The sequence below is a fragment of the Trichechus manatus genome, unplaced genomic scaffold (genome assembly GCF_000243295.1).
Source record: "Trichechus manatus latirostris isolate Lorelei unplaced genomic scaffold, TriManLat1.0 scaffold00069, whole genome shotgun sequence".
In the NCBI taxonomy this organism is placed as follows: Eukaryota; Metazoa; Chordata; class Mammalia; order Sirenia; family Trichechidae; genus Trichechus; species Trichechus manatus.
The window spans coordinates 7,186,444-7,205,914 of NW_004444005.1; the positions used below are offsets into that span (position 1 = coordinate 7,186,444).

The 19,471-nt window shown below is 53.6% G+C and overlaps 2 protein-coding genes across 5 annotated transcripts in view; one reads left to right on the forward strand and one right to left on the reverse strand.

Moving 5' to 3' along the window:
* The window catches only part of NUP50 (nucleoporin 50), an 18,969-nt gene extending 13,631 nt beyond the window's left edge, over positions 1-5,338 (forward strand). For all 3 annotated transcript variants that reach the window (XM_023734612.1, XM_004380001.2, XM_023734611.1), the window contains 3 exons: positions 96-177; positions 1,334-1,452; positions 2,401-5,338. In XM_023734612.1, coding sequence (XP_023590380.1) covers positions 96-177; positions 1,334-1,452; positions 2,401-2,603 — 404 coding nt within the window. In that variant the 3' untranslated portion in view covers positions 2,604-5,338. The remainder of the gene's footprint in view (positions 1-95; positions 178-1,333; positions 1,453-2,400) is intronic.
* A 7,065-nt stretch (positions 5,339-12,403) lies between these two features.
* The window catches only part of KIAA0930 (KIAA0930 ortholog), a 49,049-nt gene continuing 41,981 nt past the window's right edge, over positions 12,404-19,471 (reverse strand). Inside the window, exons 7-10 of one of the 2 annotated variants that reach the window (XM_004380002.3) lie at positions 18,476-18,670; positions 15,651-15,813; positions 13,754-13,912; positions 12,404-13,207 (exon numbers count right to left, since the gene is read on the reverse strand). In XM_004380002.3, coding sequence (XP_004380059.1) covers positions 13,167-13,207; positions 13,754-13,912; positions 15,651-15,813; positions 18,476-18,670 — 558 coding nt within the window. In that variant the 3' untranslated portion in view covers positions 12,404-13,166. Of the gene's footprint in view, positions 13,208-13,656; positions 13,913-15,650; positions 15,814-18,475; positions 18,671-19,471 lie in introns of those variants that run through there. The other variant, XM_023734613.1, reaches the window with a different exon arrangement.

Genomic DNA, 19,471 nt, shown 5'->3' on the forward strand with positions numbered 1-19,471 from the left:
TTTTAGGTTGAGGTGTGGGGTGGTGGGTAGACGCCTCCTGTGCCCTGTCAGACTGTGGATCTGAACCTCGCTGAGTCACTGCTGTTTTCTGAAAGGTGGAGACCAAGAAGAGAGTGATGAGCCACCCAGAGTAGTCGTTACTGAAGTCAAAGAAGAAGATGCTTTTTACTCCAAAAAGTAAGTAGTCATCATGAGAGTCCCCTCCGTGAGCGAGGTGTCACAGACAGGAAAGGGCACCTCTGGCCTGGATGGTGGCCCCCATCGTGTGTTCTGGGAAGGCGTGTCTCCGCCAGACTGGCCTGCGTGGATGCTCCTGTTTCAGGAGGTGGAATGTGGACGAATTCCTGGCCTGCTTATTTAAAAACAAGCCAGTTCTAGAAAGGTCCTGCTGGGCATATCCTACTCTCTTCTGTTAGATTTAGCTCTTTGCTACTTCTGAAGTGCTTTTTTCAGAAGAAGGCCAAAGGGAAGATTTGAGTTATGTCGTCTCCCTGTCAGTGAGGTGAGATTAACTGGTACCTTTGACAGGGACGCGCTCACAGCATTTCAGAAGCTTCCCTAGATGTCTTTCTCTAATGCAAACACGTCAGAATAAGAGGTCAGCCGTTTTCCATGTCCTGTGGAATTCCCAGATGTTGTCTTATTTCTGAGAACTTTTACAAGAGGCTCACAACTCCTTTTGCTTGTTTTTAAATTTAGTTACCCAGGTGACATGAAGGCATGGCTCTGACTTTAAGATATTTCTCTAATCAGTGAATCAAAGGAGCAGACGGTGGTTTGGTCTGGTCCGATCAATACCCTTAGGAGATGCTTGTGTGGGAGGCTGTGAAGGCATTGGTTATTTTATCATGAGTCAAGCCCTGCCTCAGAACGGTTCCAGGTTTATGTCAGCATCTGGGGAGACCAAAAACGGAAGGAATCCTGAGGAGACTTTCAGAAATAAGAAAGGAGCAGGGACTGGTCCTGCACGAGCTCATATCCTGGGAGGGCCACAGAGGCTCACGAGGCCGGGCTGAGGAGCCAATCAGGAGCCCTGGGGTTAGCTGCGGTTTTGACTTACTGGAGAAAAGATTATTTAGAAAGTATTTTATGAAAAAGTTTTGTAGGACCCACTGTTTAATTTGAAAAAATGAGAAAGAGTTCTGGAATATCTAACCAGATTTTCTTACTGTGGTTGGTGCCCAGACCCAGTGAGTCTGGATCAGTGACAGATTTCCCCTGGAGCTTCCTCTGCTCCTATTTAATGCAGATTCTTTCCCCCAAGTGCGGAGTTGTTGTTAGAAAACTGTGGCTTGATTGAGTGTCTAATCATGCCGTTTATTTTTCTCCGTAGGTGCAAACTATTTTACAAGAAATACAATGAATTTAAAGAGAAGGGTGTAGGTACTCTGCACTTAAAACCTACAGGCAATCAGAAGACACAGCTTCTAGTGCGGGCAGACACCAATTTAGGTGGGTGACTTCTTCCCCAGGCTGGGCAGAATCGTAATACGCACCTTGCTGATTTTAGTCATTGAGAAGTTTCCAACTATGTTTATGTGTATTCTAGAATGGAATGTAGATCATTCAGGCTAAATTGGTTCTGTGTTTACTAATTATTTATAGATTTAGTTTTGAGTACTGGAATAATAGTGTGTGAGAAAATATAGATATGTTGAAAGCTGTAACCAAAATGGTTTTCATTTTCCTTTGTGTGAGAAATGTGACTAAGAAGCGATGGGTAAATTGGATGGTTTACTAAACACACAGAGGATGGTAACCATTTCAAGGAGTCCTTTTGATAGAGCAGATCCTGTCTGCCCGACCACTGCCCCTGCGTGGCTCCACCCTGAAGGCAGTCCCCTGGAGGAGAGCCCAGCTCCAGGGAGTGGGAGGAGCAGGGTCAGAGGGTGGGCGCCCGGGCAGTGCCACAGCAAGAAGCTGCAGGAGGCCTTGTAAATCGGTAATGTCACAGTCCTGTCACTCTTACCCTGGACCACCAGCACTGGGACAGATGTTTGTTCTTTGCTTCATGTGATCTAGTGAAGACTCCAGATCACACCAGCTTGTTCTTCCTAAAGCACAAGGATGTGCTGTGTTCGTAGAGGCCCGAACATTCTGCAAGAGGGCGGCCCGTCACAGGGACACCGGTGTGGTCGCAGGCGTCTCCAGAGAGACGGGAGGGCAGAAGGGCAGCTCCTGGGTCGGAGGCCGCGTCTGGCCAAGGCCTTGTGTCCTCGCAGGCGCTCTGCCCTGGCGGCCAAGTCCTGGAACCAGATTCCCTTCAACATTCTTGGGCTCCCAATTTTAAATCCATTAAGTATAAATTGCTTGGGTATTTACCATTTAGCGTGTTAAAGACAGCTTTCACGGAGCTGTAGTGTGTATAATGTTTATGTCTTTTCCTGGGTTTAAATGCAGGCAACATATTGCTGAATGTTCTGATTCCACCCAACATGCCTTGCACCCGGATGGGGAAGAACAACGTACTTATTGTCTGTGTTCCAAATCCTCCCATCGATGAGAAGAATGCCACCACCCCGGTGACCATGTTAATCCGGGTCAAAACAAGTGAGGATGCCGAGGAGTTGCACAAAATTTTACTGGAAAGAAAGGATGCCTGAGGGCGTGAGGCCGCCAGGAGTGGGTGCCAAGCTGCTGCTTCCCCCATTACCCCCTTAACTTAGTTTTTTTCTCCTCTTCTACTTTGACATTCTAAGAACTTATAGATAACTTAAAAACTTTTGTGAGGAAAATTAATATGGCCAATAAAACCTTTGAATGTTAAGTGTCAAGAAACTGTATTCTCCCTTCTTAAGAATTGTCTAATGTGTACAATACATTTGGATGAAAATTTTTGGAAGATTTTTAAAGTTTGTTTACTAAGCTAACCGTAAGTGATTTCTTAACAGACTGCAATCAGGGTATCGATTAGCTTTCCCAAAGGCTATCGTGGTCCCGGGTGTTAGGCCAGCCGCCACTGCTGCCCCCACTGATGGGGCTCCAGGACGCAATGTTGGCAGGAGACCCACCGCTGCGTCCGGAGAGAAGCCTGCCTGGAGCAGCGTCCTCTCCTCTCGGGGCGGTCTTCTGGGATGACAGCGCTGTTACCAAATGAGAGAGATGTGCTTGCTTTGCTTTGTTTATGAAGGTTTATTTTAAAGCTAATCAGCCTGTTACCTGCAAACGCTGGCCTGTAACGCTCTAGGCTGCTTTCTGGAGTTCAGGACCTACTTTTCCATTTTGAACGCGATGAGCGACTTGCGGAGGGCCAAGTGGACTTCAGCAGTTCCTCGGTTTGGGTTTGTGGTTTTATTCATGAGGTGCTGTTACTTCTCTGTCCTCCTAAAGACAGTTGAGGAGAGGGGGATTTCCAGGAGTTGGTTTAAAAGCACAAAATTGCCAGTGTATGTTTTCTAGACCATGGAAAGTAAACCCTTATGAAAATAAAGTTAAGTCATAGTTAAACCGGACTAGATAAAAAAGAAACTAGGATGCTGTATGTGGAACCCTCTGGGCGGGGAGCCATGTACTTAGGTGACGGGTGGAGCTTTCCTGAACGCGAGCCGTAGGGGTTAACGGGAAGCATGTCAGGTGGTGGAAGAGAGAATCGCAGGTGTAGATTTTGCCTTTAGACAGCAGTACACTCTACCTTTGATACTTGAAATCTCCTTTTGCTTTTTGAAGGATCAGATATTTAACCTGCCCCTTTGGAAGGGCGCCGTGGTCATGCCCAGAATACCCGTGGCGCATGCCTGCTACTTGCTTGTGGCTGTTAGAGAAGCAGCACTCGTGTGCTTTGAAGACTCGGGCTCGTGAACTCGGTGCACAGTTAAGTTCCCGCTGTCATTCCTCGTGAGCTGTTTCACCCTGGCACCAGCGTGGTCTTAAGAATCAAGGCTCAGGTCAGTGCCGAGGCGCTCCCACTTGTATATTCTGGTCTTCGGCACATAACGTAGTTTGACTTAGAAGAAAGCAGTCAGAATAATTGTGGATGGTTCAGTTGCTTTAAAAAAAAAAAAAAAAAAAAAAAGCTAGGATCTGAGTGCCAAGTGGTGAAAACAGTCTTATGATCAAATATGTCGACCCTTACATGCTTGAGGCGAGCTGACTGGGCCAGCGTTTCCTATGAGGTGCTCTTCCTTTTTGATTCCAGTGGGAGAGAGTGGCCCAGTGTGTGACTTTGGAGAAATGCATGCAGAGAGGTGTGCTTGCACTATTATGGGATGCGGTCACAAACTCAGCTATGTTGTGCAACCTAGGAAGGAAGTGGTGGTTCTTTCTGTATTTCCTTTTTAGAATTGAGAATGTTCATGGGTTTTTGTTGCAGAAAATTTACAGTAAGCAGGTGGTTGATAGTTCTGTTAACACCGACCCTGCCCTATTCACCTAGACTTACTCAACTGTTACAAGGATGAAGAGGAAATAAGAAAAGGGGGACTGCCGTGTCTTACAGCTTAGCCACACCACCCAAGAGAGTGAAACTCATACTGTCGTGTTCACGATGTGGTGCGGTGTTCACCTCTGCCTGTGCCGTGGCATGTCTGTGTGGACGTGACGTGAAAATACCATGACTAGATTATCTGTTAACCATCCCCCCCAAAAGTTCCTATCTTTTCTTTTTAAATTAGTGGATATGTGTGGCTTTTTTTTTTCTTCCTAACATTCCCAGCAAATTCTTGCTGCTAAAAGACTGTCACTGTTAAAGTGAAAATTACAGGGAAAGATGTGATGTGTGCACCGTAACCCACAATGTGGTATTTTCGTAAAGCCAGTCGTTTACGCTTTAGGGGCCTGCTGGTCTCCACTGTGATTATGTACCTGTCTGGCAGCCTGAGTCTGCGTGGGCTTCACCCCCCAGCCCCTGGAGGGCTCATCTTTTTTTCCCTAGGGTATTAACAGCTGAGCTTTGACCCAGGGTTATTTTAGTTTGATTTTTTAACAGATATTAGAAATTAAGCTTTAAAATGTTACATGTAATATGGACTGAAATTTCATACGTTTAGTTTGTGAATCTCTAAATTGTATCACATACATGACCTAAAGTGGAGTGTGTATCTTTAAATCAACTTGTTCTGCATCTTGACAAATACCGAGTATCCGAGTGGCCTTTTTAAAAAAAAAAATCCGATGTGTGTGCATTTCATCCTTTCGAGCATTCCCAGTAAGCAAAAGAGTGAGTCGTCTTTGTTGTTAGAATCCCAGACTGAAAATGTGTCCAGTTCTCAAAGACGTTTTAGATTGTTTTCCATGGAAGGGCATGTCTGTTTCTGTGCTGACTTTAAGAGGGCTGTACTACAATTTCAATTGTAAACCATGTTTTTTATATGCTGCATGCCAAAAAAAAAAAAAAACCACCCTACCTGTCCTGGGGTAGAGGAAAGAAACAGTAACAATCTACCCTGCCTGTTAGAGTGCAGAACAGGCCCTAGCAGAGAAAGCCTTTCCTGCATCATTTTGAAGGTAAACAGTTGTGTTTAGGTTTTTGTATCTTTTTCCAACATTTGGAGCAGTTGTCAGCTACCCTGATGTTTCAGAAGAGTCAAATGCAAGCAGGATTTGAAACCTTTGCGGACTGAACAGCTCACCCCCAGCTGTGGGAATCTGAGGTAGAAGCGGCTTCGTCGCGTGGAGCCAGCAGATGACCGTGAGGACCATGACCCCCCCGTTGGTCCCGTCTTGCAGTGTCCCGTCTGAGCACAGACTGGTCTCCGAGGCCAGGCCCCAATCATGCGAGGGCTGAGGCCCCGCCTCTGGCGCAGACCACTAACGGCAAGGTCAAACCGATGAGCAATCAGACGGGTAAACTGTTCACTTTTTATTTTAAGTAGGAAATTGTTTTCTAAAACAGCTACTTGAACTGTCGATGTAATCTCAGTCTGTACGAGTTGGTGAACGCTCCCGCTGAGAAGTGTAACAGCCCATGAAATGTGAATAAATGGAAAGTCAACAGTCCCAGCGTTTGACCCTCTTCTGTTCTCTGTGGCGCGCTTGGCGCTGAGTCAGGCAGACAGGAGGGGAGAGAAGCGGAAGCAGCGCTCAGAAGCCTCCCCGGCTCACACTAGAAGGTCGGTTTGACGGCAAGGGTGAGGCCTGTTTAGATCTTAGGATTGGACTCCCATGTACGGGGCGAGAGTTCTGCTGGATTAATGTTTGACAGGTTAGAATGGGAAGAAGCGCTCAGGGAGGGTAAGTGTCCAGGCCCATCTCAGCCCAAAACCTGAGCTCTAGGAGGACATTTTGATACTAAGAATATCAAAATGACCAAGAAAAATAAATGATTATTTTGCGTTTATAGACTCTTAAATTTTTGGTGATTTAGAAACACACTATTAAGGCATTAATATTAAATTATAATTATGACGGTATTTTGGAGTCATGATCACATTGTTTCCTAAGTGATTTAGCGTTCGTCTGGCTCGTAAGGGTCTCCTGCTGAAGGAAATACTGCAGAGTCCAAGTTAGCCATCCACGCGGTGGTCTTGAACTGTTAACATCTAGTGGAGACTAAAGCGGCATTAACCAGGTGCTGTCTAAAGAGCCGGAGTCCCTGGCTGGTGCAAACAGTTAACGTGCAGCTGCTAACCAAAAGGTTGGAGGTTTGAGTCCACCCAGAGCACCTTGGAAGAAAGGCCTGGCGATCGACTTCTGAAAAATCAGCTATTGAAAACCCTATGGAGTGCAGTTCCACTCTGACACACATGGGGCCGCCATGAGCGGGAATCAACTGGACGGCAACTGACGGTTGGAGCTAACGAGTAGGCTGGCGCCTGAAGAGCAGACCTGTTGTAGGTACTCAGCTGAGTAGCTGGGCTACAACAGTACTTCTCTCAAGTGTGGTCCCGGCACCAGCAGCATCAGTAAAACCGAGGAATTTGCTAGAAATGCCAACTTTGGGCCCCCTCCCTGACCTACTGAATCAGAACCTCTGGTTAACACCCGGTCACCTGTTGTTACTTTAAAATTGCGCTGTAGCTTACACGGGTGAAATCCAGCCTTTCAGCGTGGACAGTGCAGTGGGTTTTAGTGTATTAGTACAGTTGTGCAACCATCACCACTAATGCCAGAGTGTGTTTGTCACCAGCCACCTGGGTTTCCACACACAGTTTTGAGAACCACTGGGCCAGGTCTGTGGTCCCTTGTGACTCTTGCTTAAGGACAGCCAGCCTTTGAAATATCTTTTGGCCCCTTTTTTTGGAGGGGGAAGCAGCAGTAGTGACGAGAGTTCCAGAACCAGCCCGGCCTCTGTGCTGCCCTTGCCTCCCTTGAACTTCACGGTACCTTGGGGGAAGGCAGGTGGTGACTCGACTTCCACCCGAGAAAAGCCAGGCCTGTGCGTGCTGTTGGCAGCGCGCCACTCAAAGCCGCGTATGTGCCCCCTGAAATGACGGACCCTGACTGACCTCCGCAATTGGCTAAAATCTTTTGAACAAAATTGTTTATTCAAAATATAATCATTAAAGGTCACTGAAAACCATGGTTATTTCAAACTGAGCAGCTTTCTAATTTTATTAAAATTCCAAGATGAAAAATCCTGACCCCACAGGTAAGAAAGAAGTATCTTGTTAAACCCTGTGGTTTATGTGGGGGGTCACTCGGGGCAAGTCACCGAAGCCACAAGGAAAAGGAAGACATTATCGTTCTATCACCGTCTTCATTTAGATGCCCCGGCTGCTTTCCTGGCATTTAAACAGTCAAGCTCAAAGGGCAGCGTGTTACACATTCAACACATATATTTACAAAGAACTGGGTTATCACACAACTATGTTATCTTCCGTTTCCCCTTCCTCCCAGTATAAGATCCCCAAAGGTTTTCTCTTCAGTCAACACTTTTTTCTAAGCTAGGGCATGACAGTAGTTTCTAAAAGTTCATCTAGGTCAGGAAAAAAGAACTCAAAACACTGAGCAATATTAGCGTCAAGAGTGGGCATTTACTAGGAATGAGGTTACTGCATGTAGCTTCCGGGATAGACTTCTCCCCAAATATTGACAAGTACATCATTTCGGGATGAAAAAGGATGTCCTAATAGCAGGGTTTCATCTGCATGGCAAGGAAGACTTTTAACCTGTTAAACCACCTCCTTACAGCAGTGCCATCTTGCAGGACCTGCCCTTTCTGGGGTGTCACTTGATGTGAAGTTCCTCACTGCTAAACTTGTAGGTATGTTCCTCTCAGGGCCCCTTGTTCTCTTGTTTGCTATTGTACAACTTTCTACAGTGTCTTAGACCTTACTTGTGCTCACTGATCATGGAAAGAAAAAGTCCACTGCTTGAATGGTAATTTCTGAAGCTGCTTCCATCTATGATGGATTTGCATAGCAGGCTCTGGTAGAATTAGCCAGAAAAAAAGGGAACAGGCTCAACATCATACTTGATTATTTGTAGAGTTGCAAGGCAAGAGAGAGACCACCCATTCCAAAACCTCATCTTCCAGAAGACGAGGCAGCTGGCCAAAAATGGACCTTAGGACGCCTGACTTCTGTTCCAGGGATTTGCCCACGTCTGGGACGGCTTTTTAAGAGGTTCTCTAGAAAAAGCTCAGGATCTTGCGGTACAACTGGAAGGGCATATGCTACTTTATAGGTCTGAGAGCTAAACCCACAACTCATCTCTCGTGATTTTGCAAACAGGACGCTTCTGACCAACCTGCACTTGGTGTAACTAAGCATCGCCCGCCCGCCCACGCCGATTTTCCACGTGCGGACAGCTGCTGCAGGCTAGTGCACACGGTGATCTCTGAGAGTCTCAAAAAGTCACCCGTGTCAAAGCTTAAAAGAAAGTCCAATCTTGGGGGCAAATGATTCAATCACTGAGTTAATCGCTTTGCTGTAATATCTGCAAAGAATTTCATCTGAAATGCCTACTGGGAAAAGAATGACTAGGTACAGACTGATTTTAGAGGAAAACAAGGAAGAAAAATTTAATATCTAACATGCAAATCAATGTTCAAAAGAAACATGGAAATCATAAAGCAAAGCCAACAGCCAGCCACAGATGCCGTTTGGCAACAATGTCTGCTTGTCCGTGAGGATGGCTGAGCCCGTTGTGGATCATGTTTAGGGAGATACCGCTGACAGTCAGCACACCATCGCGGAGCTGTGGCTAAAACACACTTTGTAAACATCACCAGCGAAGCCTCCAAGTAGTGAAAAATCTCAACAGCGTTTCTCTGCAGGCTTACTGATTTTCATACGTAGAATTAGTCTGAAAACCATCAACAGTAACTATTTACACGCAAACCGCCCCAACCTAGGACAAAGCGGGGAAGTGAAGGACAAAAGGTCAGAAAGTCTGAATGCCTCGGGCCACCCGGTACTGCTGGAGGATGGCTGTTGCGTTTAATCTGCTAAACTTGAGGACTTGAACGGGAACAACAAACGTGCCCGCCGGCCTTGGGAAGAAGAGAAAAGTGTAAACCCAAATCCCACTTCTGAGGCCCCGCCCCAGACCCCTTGGTGCTCAAGTGACTTCGCTTCTGTCTCTGGGGTCCCCGGGAGTTCTCCGGTGGCTGTTCCAGGGCTCAAAGAAGGGGCTGGAGGATTCCCTTCTCCACTGAGGACCACGTCGGCGCGTCCCCAGCTCTTATCCCCCAGAGGCCCTCTCACAGAGGGCGCGGCCGGTCCCTGACCACTTGGCCTCCACAAGGGGCTTCCCTGAAGGAAAGGGCTGGGCCCACCACCCACGGCTGCCTCAGTCCAACTCTGGGCCCAGATGTCAGCCGTGCTTTGCCACCAGGGCGGTTATTTTTTTTTTTAAAGAGAAGTTAATTCTGCTCTCCGGTACAAACAGGAAGAATCAGAGTAATGTCAAAAGTTACTTGGTTTTTGAAAATGGATCTGAAACCTAATTCCAGCTAAACTGGAAAGCGGAAGAGTACATATAACCAAGTGAAACCTAGTAAGTTTCTTTGATTCAAAAGTTGGCAGATAGATTTCTAATATGTAAGCCTGTAAAGAATTTTGGCCAATGATTTAAAACTGCCGCAGTCAGTCACTGGAACATACCAAGTGCGTAAGAAGCTTCCTTCTGGAATGTTGTTTAATGGGAAAAAAAATTTTTACTTGTCCTTAAGTATTCTACTAACTAGTCTATTTGTGATTAAAACAGCATAAATAGATCCTGGTTTGATTCTAACTAAGATTCTTTTTTAAAAAATCACACCGAGCGTGTGTCTTTGTCCTTGCTACCATGACGCCTTGCAGACAGAAACCTGACTGGCTTCTGGTCTGTCGGCAGCAAATGTTAACAATTACTTGACTCACCTTGACTCACCGGAAAACCCACGCGGTCTCCAGGTTGACTGGGCTACAGAATATTTTGCTTCTGTTTGTTCTCATTTGCTACATCTCAGTTACTTGTGTTCTAAATAACATTCTTCTGAAATAACGAACCTCCGTTGTTTTTACGGGCAACGATGCAGACTCACCCTAGAGGTCGCAGTAGGACGTCAGGATGTTAAGACAAGCGCTACCTGAACATTCAGGGGCTGAAAGATGGAAAGACGGCAATGGAAACAGCGTGTTAAACCTATCAGGGTCTAGGGCCATGGCATTTCTTTAAAAGAACAAATAAAAAGATAACTTTCTCATTAATGTCCTAAAAAGTGACCCCTAGGTTTCCTCAAAGGAAAAGTGTACTTTGATTCCAGTTCCACTTTAAGAAATGTACGGAGGATTCGGTCATCCCTACATTATAAAAAGGGGCACGTCTCCAGAAAAATTCAAGGTGGCTTCACGAGCAGTGAAAGTTGTTCGCCGCCAGGGCGCCTGCGGCTTCGTTACCTCTGTTACTCGTGTCATGTGTTGCTCTGAGTAACAGCCTGCTGCCTAGTTCGGGTGCCTCTAACCGTGTCCTCTGGGGAAGGCCTTAGAGACAGAAGGGGCGACTCCACCGAATGTCTGTCCGTTAGTCCGGGCAGGCTGGGGTGGGGGCCTGCGGTCGGAAGGCTGCCTGACGCCTGTCACTGCTTCTTGTTCAGCCTCAGGGAGTCCCCGTATCCTCTGCTGCCGTTCCTCATCTGTGAAACAGGCTCATGGTTCCTGAGTGTTTACCACAGGGCCGCACACGGTAGGCACCGTGGTGTCAGACGCTAAACAGCCAGGCCGTCACGCGTCTGCACGCTCTGAAGATGCAGGCAGGAGCTCTAAAATACCGCCACACACAGACACCTGCAGAGCACTTTCCTACCTTACGGTAGCCGAGCCTCACAATCACCACAAGGAGCCAGAACATCTGCCATCTTACGGATGAGGGGTCTGTCTGGGCGTGGGGGCGGGCAGCCAACTGCGCTAGTCCCAGGCACCCTCTCGTGCTCCTGGCCTCTGAGGACGGCGGGAGGAAGCGGTGTTTCTGCACGACTCGAGTGTCCTCATCCTGCCCGTGTCCTCCCCAGATCTGAGCGTCAGTCTTCAGACCCCAGAACGACCGGGAGGAAAAGTCCCTGAAGAAACAGCTGTACCTCAGCCACTCTGGACACAAGCTTGGGGACGGGGTGTCCGGGAACGCTCCCTGGGCGCTCTGCTCCAGCTCGGGGGGGCGTGGCCTCCCTCTGGCTGCCCTAACACACTGCTCGGAAAGTGGAAGCGTGGAGAGGGAAGCTGGGCGCCGAGCCCAAGCCCACCACCCCTTCTCGGACAAGGTTAATAAAGAGGTGGGGCGGGTACCCCGACGGTGTAACCCTTGACCAGAGCTACGGAGAATAGCAGCGGTCATCCCATGTGAACCCTGCAGACGCTCAGTGAGGTAGGTGGCATCAGCCCAGTGTTACAGGTGGGCAAACTGAGGCAGGAGAAAATGCAACAGCTTGCTTTTAATAACAGAATACAAAACCTGGAGAAAGTCCCAGACCGTCAGAGACCGCAGGAGGAGAGCGGACGAGGAAAGAGCTCATCCTCTTTCTTTTTCCCCAAAAGAGCACCTCCAAGCGCACTGGTACTCCTGGGGACCCCAGACAAAAGACAGCCACAAAGAGACCCATCTTAGTTTATTCCCGGGGGAGGCGGAGGGGGTGCTCTGACGAGAACGCTCATGTGTGGCGTCATCTCACACGGAAACGCCCCCGAGGTGGAGAAGGCCCAGCGCCTGGAGCCCGCCTCACACGGAAACGCCTCCGAGGTGGAGAAGGCCCAGCGCCTGGAGCCCGCCTCACACGGAAACGCCTCCGAGGTGGAGAAGGCCCAGCGCCTGGAGCCCGCCTCACACGGAAACGCCTCCGAGGTGGAGAAGGCCCAGCGCCAGGAGCCCGCCACGCAGGCCTGGGCCGGTTCCTGTCAGCCTCAGCGAGCTGGTCTGAGCGGAGGCCCAGCATCGGTCAGAGCAGGTGAGCTCCGGGGACCAGGGCAGGTGGAACAAGGCGCCATCCCCTCCCCAGCCCCGGCGGAGGGGCCCTAGCTGGAACCTTCCTGGGGCAGAGCTCCCGCTCTCCTCCTGCCTGGCTGCCAGGCCCTCCCGCCCGCCCTCAGGTCCAGACCCGGTGGCCCCTCCAGTGAGGCCCCCACGGGAGGTCTCCAAACTGGAGGTGTGTGTGTTGGCGGTGTTCTTTGGCTGGAAGCAGAAGGCCATTCTGGTGGGGATCGGGCCTTTCTGGAACCGAGCGTGGGGTGAGGTATTCCCAGCCCAGGGCAAAACGGTCCACCTCTGTGTTCCCTGTCTCCCCGTGGGAACCCACCAACACCCAAGTGGTGAGCCAGGGAGGGCGGGCAGACCAACTGGGCGGCTGACGCTCATCCACACGGCGCTTCAAAACCTTACATGGGCGTTCCTTGACAAAGCTCCGAGTGCTCCAGCCGGGGGTTCCGCTGTTGTCTGTTGGGATGCGGCCACAGGACTCGTGCGTTTGGACATGTTCTGGACGCCGGCTGCTCCCTCTTGTGCTCTCTAATGCCCTCTTGGGACTCTGGTCCCCGCCAGGTGCACAGGGCTCTCCAGAGATGGGCTGGGGGGTGACGGGTGGTGAGCACGGGGCAGGGGCAGAGCCAGCAGGGAGGAGAGAGGCACTTCAGTTTGGGCTGGTGTTCATGGAGTTGGCCCGGGCCCTGGGGGCCAAGTCGGCCCCGCCCTGGCCCAGCTCCAGCGCTGGGTTGTCACAGAAGAGCCCGGGGGCGGTGGCACAGGTAGGCACTTGGCAGCACTCCCAGGGCTGGGCATGCCGGGCAGGGCTGGTGGCGCTGCTCGGGCTCCGCACACTGCTAGGTCATCAGGATGGGCTTCTGCCGTACTTCCAGGATGTCTAGGCGGCAGGAGGGGAGACAGAAGTTCAACCCACTGAGCGTGAGAGCCACAGCAGCCACCATTTATGAAGGAAGCCCTGAGCCCACACAAAGCCCACACCCAGTCATTCACGTGCATTTCCTCCTGGGCTCCTAACAGAAGTACAAATGCTGTATCACTCCTATTCTACGGATGGAAAATGAGCTTGGAGCAGCACAGAGCTGGCCAAGGCCAAACAGAAGCGGGCTACACAGGCCGGTCTGAGCCCAGGGCCAGCATTCAGCACACAGGCCTGAATCTCGCCTGCCCACAAGGAGCTCACACCTGGGGGATCCCCTGCTGCTCCAGAGGGGACAGCAAGGACCGCAGGGGTGAGCCCAGGGAGACCTTTAGGGGCCATGCTTCCCAGGAGCCCCCACCTGGAGTCTACAGCAGGAAGCCTGAGAACCCGATGTGGAAGTGCAGACTGGCGGGCCGTGGCCTGGAACCGTGGCGCCGGGGCCCGGAACCAGAGCCAGCTACAAGGAAGTGGCAGAACTTCCCACCCGTCCAACCCCTGCGCTACCTGTTAAAATCCGATGCAGTGGCAACGTGACATAGGTTAAGTGTGCATAGAGAAGGAAGTTTCCATCTGCTCTGTTCAGCTTCAGCCAGGAACCCACCAGGGACCGTCCCGTGCCAGACAGGGACTTCGACCTCAGATTGGTAGCGTTGTGCAGGTCAGCTGGAGGGGAGAAGGCCAGGTCAGGAGGCCAGGTCAGGGCTAGGCAGCGGGGCCCTGGGGGCAGCAGCAGCAGAACCACCCACACCCTGGGATGACTCCCTCCGGGCCCAGCCCCACCCTCAGGGCACAGGGTGCTTCTTACCAAGGGCTCCACAAGTCCGGGCATGCCACACACACACCCGAATCGAGGCCTCCTCACTCCCCGTTCCTGACTCCAAACCTCACTCCCACCCTCCAGGGTCCAGCCCCCTCACCCCCTTCCAGAAGAGTCTCTGCCTCGGGGCTCAGTGCTCTGGGGGGTCTGGCTCGTGACCTCAGTCTGCTCTGCTGCCCTGCAGCCTTGCCCATCCCTGGAGCTGGCACAGCCAGTCCACAGCACGTGGGGAGTGAGGTCTTATGGTCCAGCAGGGGGACCTCACACCAGGGAGGCTGACTGGCGTGGGAATCAGCACTTTCCTACTGACGTGGAAACAAGCTGAGTGGGGAAGGGGCGTCCCGAGACCACACCCAGCACGTGCAAGGCCAGTGCCGGAGCCAGAGTCTCCTGGCCCTGGGGCGGGGTCTCATCCCTCTGCTCTCAACCCTGGCGGGCAGGACGAGAACTGCTGTCTTCCCCAAGTACTTGCTAAGTTAGTGAGGCTGTTCAGTCCTGCATCCACTCGCAAACACCGACGCCGTGGCACCGTGCGGCCCTGCAGACACGCGGGCGGGATGCCCTGCGGACACGTGGGTGAGACACCCTGCAGATACGTGGGCATGATGCCCCACAGAGCTGGGGGCCCTCCCAAGGTCCAGCTCTGTCCTCCGACAGTCCATCTTCCACATGGGCCTCCGAGTGCTGTTGTGAACCTTCTAATCTGATTTTGTCACTCCCTTGCCTAAGCCCCTCCACTGGCTTCCCTTCACTCTTACGACCAAACGCGACTCCCTGCTTTCTGGGTAGGGCACCTCGGTGACGGGGGTGCTGCTCGGCGAGAGAGAATGGTGGGAGGCGCAGGTCTGCTGGGAGAGGGAGTGTGTGTGTGTGTGCGTCTGTGTGTGAGGGTGTGTGTATCCGTGTGCCTGTGTGTGCGCGTGCACATGTGCGCAGGCTGGCAGCTGGTCAGACGGGAGCACCTCTGGGACCTCCCAGAGGAGATGCCAAGGAGGCCCCGGGGCCTCAGGCCGGGCGCAGGGGAGGCCAGAGGTGAAGGCACGCGGCCGGCAGCTGCCCGTGGTGACTGCTGTTGCCACAGAGCAGCGAGCGCCTGAGGAGACTACACAGAGTGAGGGAGACACAGGGGAACCCCGAGGACCCTCAACAATGGAAGGTTCTAGAGTAGAGGGTGAGCTGGCCAAAAAGGATACTGAGAAGGAGTGAAAGCACGGGTGTCACGAGTCACAACATTCAAGAAGGAGCCAGAGTTCATCCCTCACTCAGTGTTTCTCTGTGCGTAACAGACCACTGATGGTCTGCTCTCCCTAAGAAAACCGGAGGGCGTCAGGAAGTCCACAAACCCCCGAAACTGCAAAGGCTGTGTGGACGTGCTCCAGAGCACTTTTCTAGGGGAAGGCGGAGGTCTGCTGGGCAGCAAGCTCCCCGGGCGTGAGCCGTGACTGCCCACTCTCTCCCCAGCACAGTGGGCCCCGGGCCCGCGCACGCGCCCCACCTGTTGCTAAGTCCCCGAGCACACCAATGAGCCACCAGTGTACGCCCAGAGGAGACGGGGCGGGGCGCTGAGGGCAGAGGGGCGGTCACCTCGGCTGTCTTCCTCCCGGAAGAACTCTTCGCTGTCGTTGGCCGAATGCGACTTCTTCATCTCGGCCATCAGGGTCCGTGGCACCTTCCTCTTGAGGGACGGCGAGAAGAAGGTGGGCCGGCTGTTGCGCTCGGGGGTCGGGGGCGTGCTGAAGGAGGTCACCTGGGGACAAAGAGCTGCCGTCATCACAGCAGCAAGGGCTGTCCGTGGGCCGCGGGGCCCAGCCTGCTTGATTCCTGCCCTCCAACGAGCCGGGAGAGCACGGCGGGGACAGAAGACTCGGGCTGTGGTCCCTCACTTGGCCCTTCCGAGCTGGCCACTGGGGCTGAGTAGGCAGGCGGGTCTGGGCGGCCCCAGAGGGCACTGGGAGGCGAGCTTCAGCTCAGGGGCCAGCAGGCCAGCCTGCCATCAGGGCTGCCCAAGGAACCGGGCTGTGAGTGGCAGGGGCTCCTCTTCTGGGCCTCAGACAATGGTCGGGGGTTGTTCTATAACTGTAACACCACCGCTGAACCACACTACAGGAACTCACTGAACCCCTCGACCACTCCCGAGGTCAGAGCTAATGCTGGCCTGTTCGACCAGGGCAGGAACGAGGGCTGGGGCGCCACCTCGGCTTGTCCAAGGTCGACCAGCAAGACGGGGCAGAGCTGGGCCTGCAGCTCGGTCCTCCGCTTCTTCCCCTCCTGCCGCCCTCAGCTGATACGTCCCCCCCTTCTACTCCAGCGTCATCTCACGAAAAGTACTACTGGCAAGTGGCTCTGCCTCCACCTCCTCTCCTCCCCACTTCAGGTCACCCTGTGCAGTTCACCAGACACCCCGCGTACCCACTCCGGGCCAGGCAGGCACCGCGCTCGGACAGGTATCACACGACACTGGTCCCTGCCCTCAAGGAGCTCACAGACTCGGTGACAACTACATACAGGGAGGTAGTCATGGAGACAGAGAAAAGGGGGCACAGGATACAGGGGGAGCACAGAGGCAAAAGGGTCTAACAGCTGGGAAATCAAGGAAGGCTTCCTGGAGGAGATGCTGCTCAGCTTGGTCTTGAAGGACGAGTAGGAGTTCGCCAGGTGAAGAAGGGGGGGAAGGGCGTTCCAGGCAGAGGGAACTTGGCCCATCTCCTCCCTCCTCCCCATGCAAACAAGGATCTTCAGAACAAGCTGCGCTGGGCTGAGACTTCAGGGAGGCCCGTCAGCCTCCTTGTCACCGCTCCGGCTGCTACCGGAGTCCTGGCAGCCGCTGGGCTCCATGTGGTCCTCACGCCAGCCAGGGAAGGGTTTCAAAGGATAAAAGAACAGACACCAGAAACCACAGTACACACAGAGTCTGCACTTGTCATGCGCTGGCTACCAAAAGCCACTCTGGAAGAGGAAGGCGCGCGACAGTCAGCACAGAGGGCAGGAGCCCGGGCTGTCCGCTGCCCGCTGCCTACCACCTGGCCCTGACCACCGTCCGCCCGCCCACCCCTGCCCCGGCTCCCTGCCCCCGGGGCCAGGAGCTTCCACACACATCTGCACTCCTCAGAGGCACCCTGGATGGGGGGACTCGTCACGTCCATCCCACAGATGGGAGAACCAAGGTCTCGGCAAACCCCAGAGTCTAGGCTACCTCTTCACCAGGGCTTCAAAAAACACACGTTCTGTCAGGATGACCCGAACCCTGTCTGTTTCACAGGCCCAGTGGCAGATACTTAGGGCCCCCCCTCAGAAACGAACTCCAGCATAGGAAGAACCTGAGTGCCAGAGACAAGAGAGGCCCCCCGAAATTCTCCCTCATCTTTCTAAAAGAAGAGCATTTACGGTTTTGGGTCTGCTTATAAAACGCATTCACTGGAGCAAATACAAAAAGAAGAGATAAGGGAGGGATAGAAACCGCCTCGCGCCCACCCGGAGACGCCTTGGTCGCCCTTGCTACAGAATGAGAAGCATAGCAGAGACCTGCTCCCGCCTCGGCCTTCCCGGCCTTCCCGGGACTCGCTCCCCAGCAGGTCTACACCACACGGTACCTACAGCAGCTGCTGCCTGCGGAGCAGGGCAGAAGCAGGGGCTTCATCCACACCCAGGTGAGAACGCCGGGGCCCAGAGAGGAACAGCGGCTGTCCAAGGTGCTGCGGGCAGCAGAGCCCGATCCCAGCCATCGGGGTCCCCAGGGCCCACTCTAGGGAAGGGCTGGGCAAGGCAGCCTCGAGGACCCTGCCATCTGCACTGGCTCCTGTCCCCTTCCCAGACCTCCAGCTCTGAGCAGCCCCTCTGGAGATCAAGGGCCTAAAGATGTTACCGTGCCTGCACCCTGGGTCCTGCGCAGAAAGCTTCACTGGCCCTGGCTTCCCGCCCCGAGGAGGACGGTGGCCAGGAGGAGCAGGCCCTGGACTGTGAGAGCTGCATGATTGGGCAGTGCTGGCTCAGCTTCCTGGTCCCTAAGGCAGGGGTTCTCATGCCTACCTGCCCGGCAGCTGTAGCCTCACAGCAGTTAACAGAGGCAACAAACAGAAGGGCCAGGGCCCCATGTCTTCTCACTGGTCCTCCCGGGCGGCAGTGCGGAGGCTCACCATCACCCCATGTGACTCTAGGAAGGGCAGACACTGAACCTGGCCTGGGCCCCCAGCCGGTCTCTGTCCACTCCTTTCCAGAGACCTGGCCGGGCTGCAGCGGTGGCTCAGGGAAGCAGAAAGAGCTCTGGCCGAAGCGCAAAGCTGCTGTGTGTTCTTGGGCAAGCCACATCCCTCTCTGAACCTCGGCACCTACCTGACCAGGGGCTGTGGGGACCAGGGAGGCGGTGGGCAGAGACTCCGAGGGACCGGCCCTCCCAGCCGTGCAGCCCTTACCCGCTCATGCATGGGCGAAGCTGGACTGGAGTCCTCCTCAGTGCCACAGGGGGACGTGTCCCCAGTGGACACGCGGCTGACGGCCATCTCAGCGTGGCCCTTGCCCTGGGGCCCCTTCATGCGCACAAACTCCATATTGTTGTACTTGTAGAAGCCGAAGGACATCTTCTGTGCCATGCGAGCAGCCACACTCACCTGCAGGCAGGTGGGGACAGCAGGGTCAGCACAGCAGCACGGGCACCAGGACCATCGTCCCCCAGGGATGGATCCCCGAGGGCTGCCCTCCACGCCCCGGGACGCCAAGCCCCGGAGGGGGCAGGCCAGCAGGAGGGGCAGCCGGAAGGGCTTCTGTTTCCTAGTGAAGCCCTCCTCAACACTTGAGGGCCGGGCCCCAGCCAAGCCCAGCACCAGGAGAGGAGGGGGCCACAGCCCGCCTGCCTCCGTGACCATCTCTCTCCCCCCAGCTTAGCTGTCAAGGGCCAATATCATCAGTGCTGTACAAACCCAGAGCTGGTCACCAGAAAGCGGGTGACTCGGGAGTGCGGGAGTCACGCACCACCAGCTGTCACTCTCCAGGGAGTTACAAATTAAGGATGAGGTCCCCGCCACTCACATCTCTTATGGAAGGAGGTGGCCAGAGTCAGCTGAGGCATTCTGTGAAGGATGCAACATAAAGCGGGCCACAGGCCACTTCACAGGGGCCCAGAGGGGCTGCAGGTGCTGAGCTGGGGCAGTTAGAGCACCAAGGGGTGGGGGAGATGCAGTCACTGAGCTGGGGGCAGGTACAGCACCAGGAGGGGGCAAGCACTGAGCTGGGGCAGCTACAGCATCAAGGGTGGGGCGGGGGGAGCTGCAGGCACTGAGCTGGAGGCAGGTATAGCACCAACGGGGGGCTGCAGGGGCTGAGCTGGGGCAGTTACAGCACCAACGGGGGGCTGCAGGGGCTGAGCTCGGGCAGTTACAGCACCAACGGGGGGCTGCAGGCGCTGAGCTGGG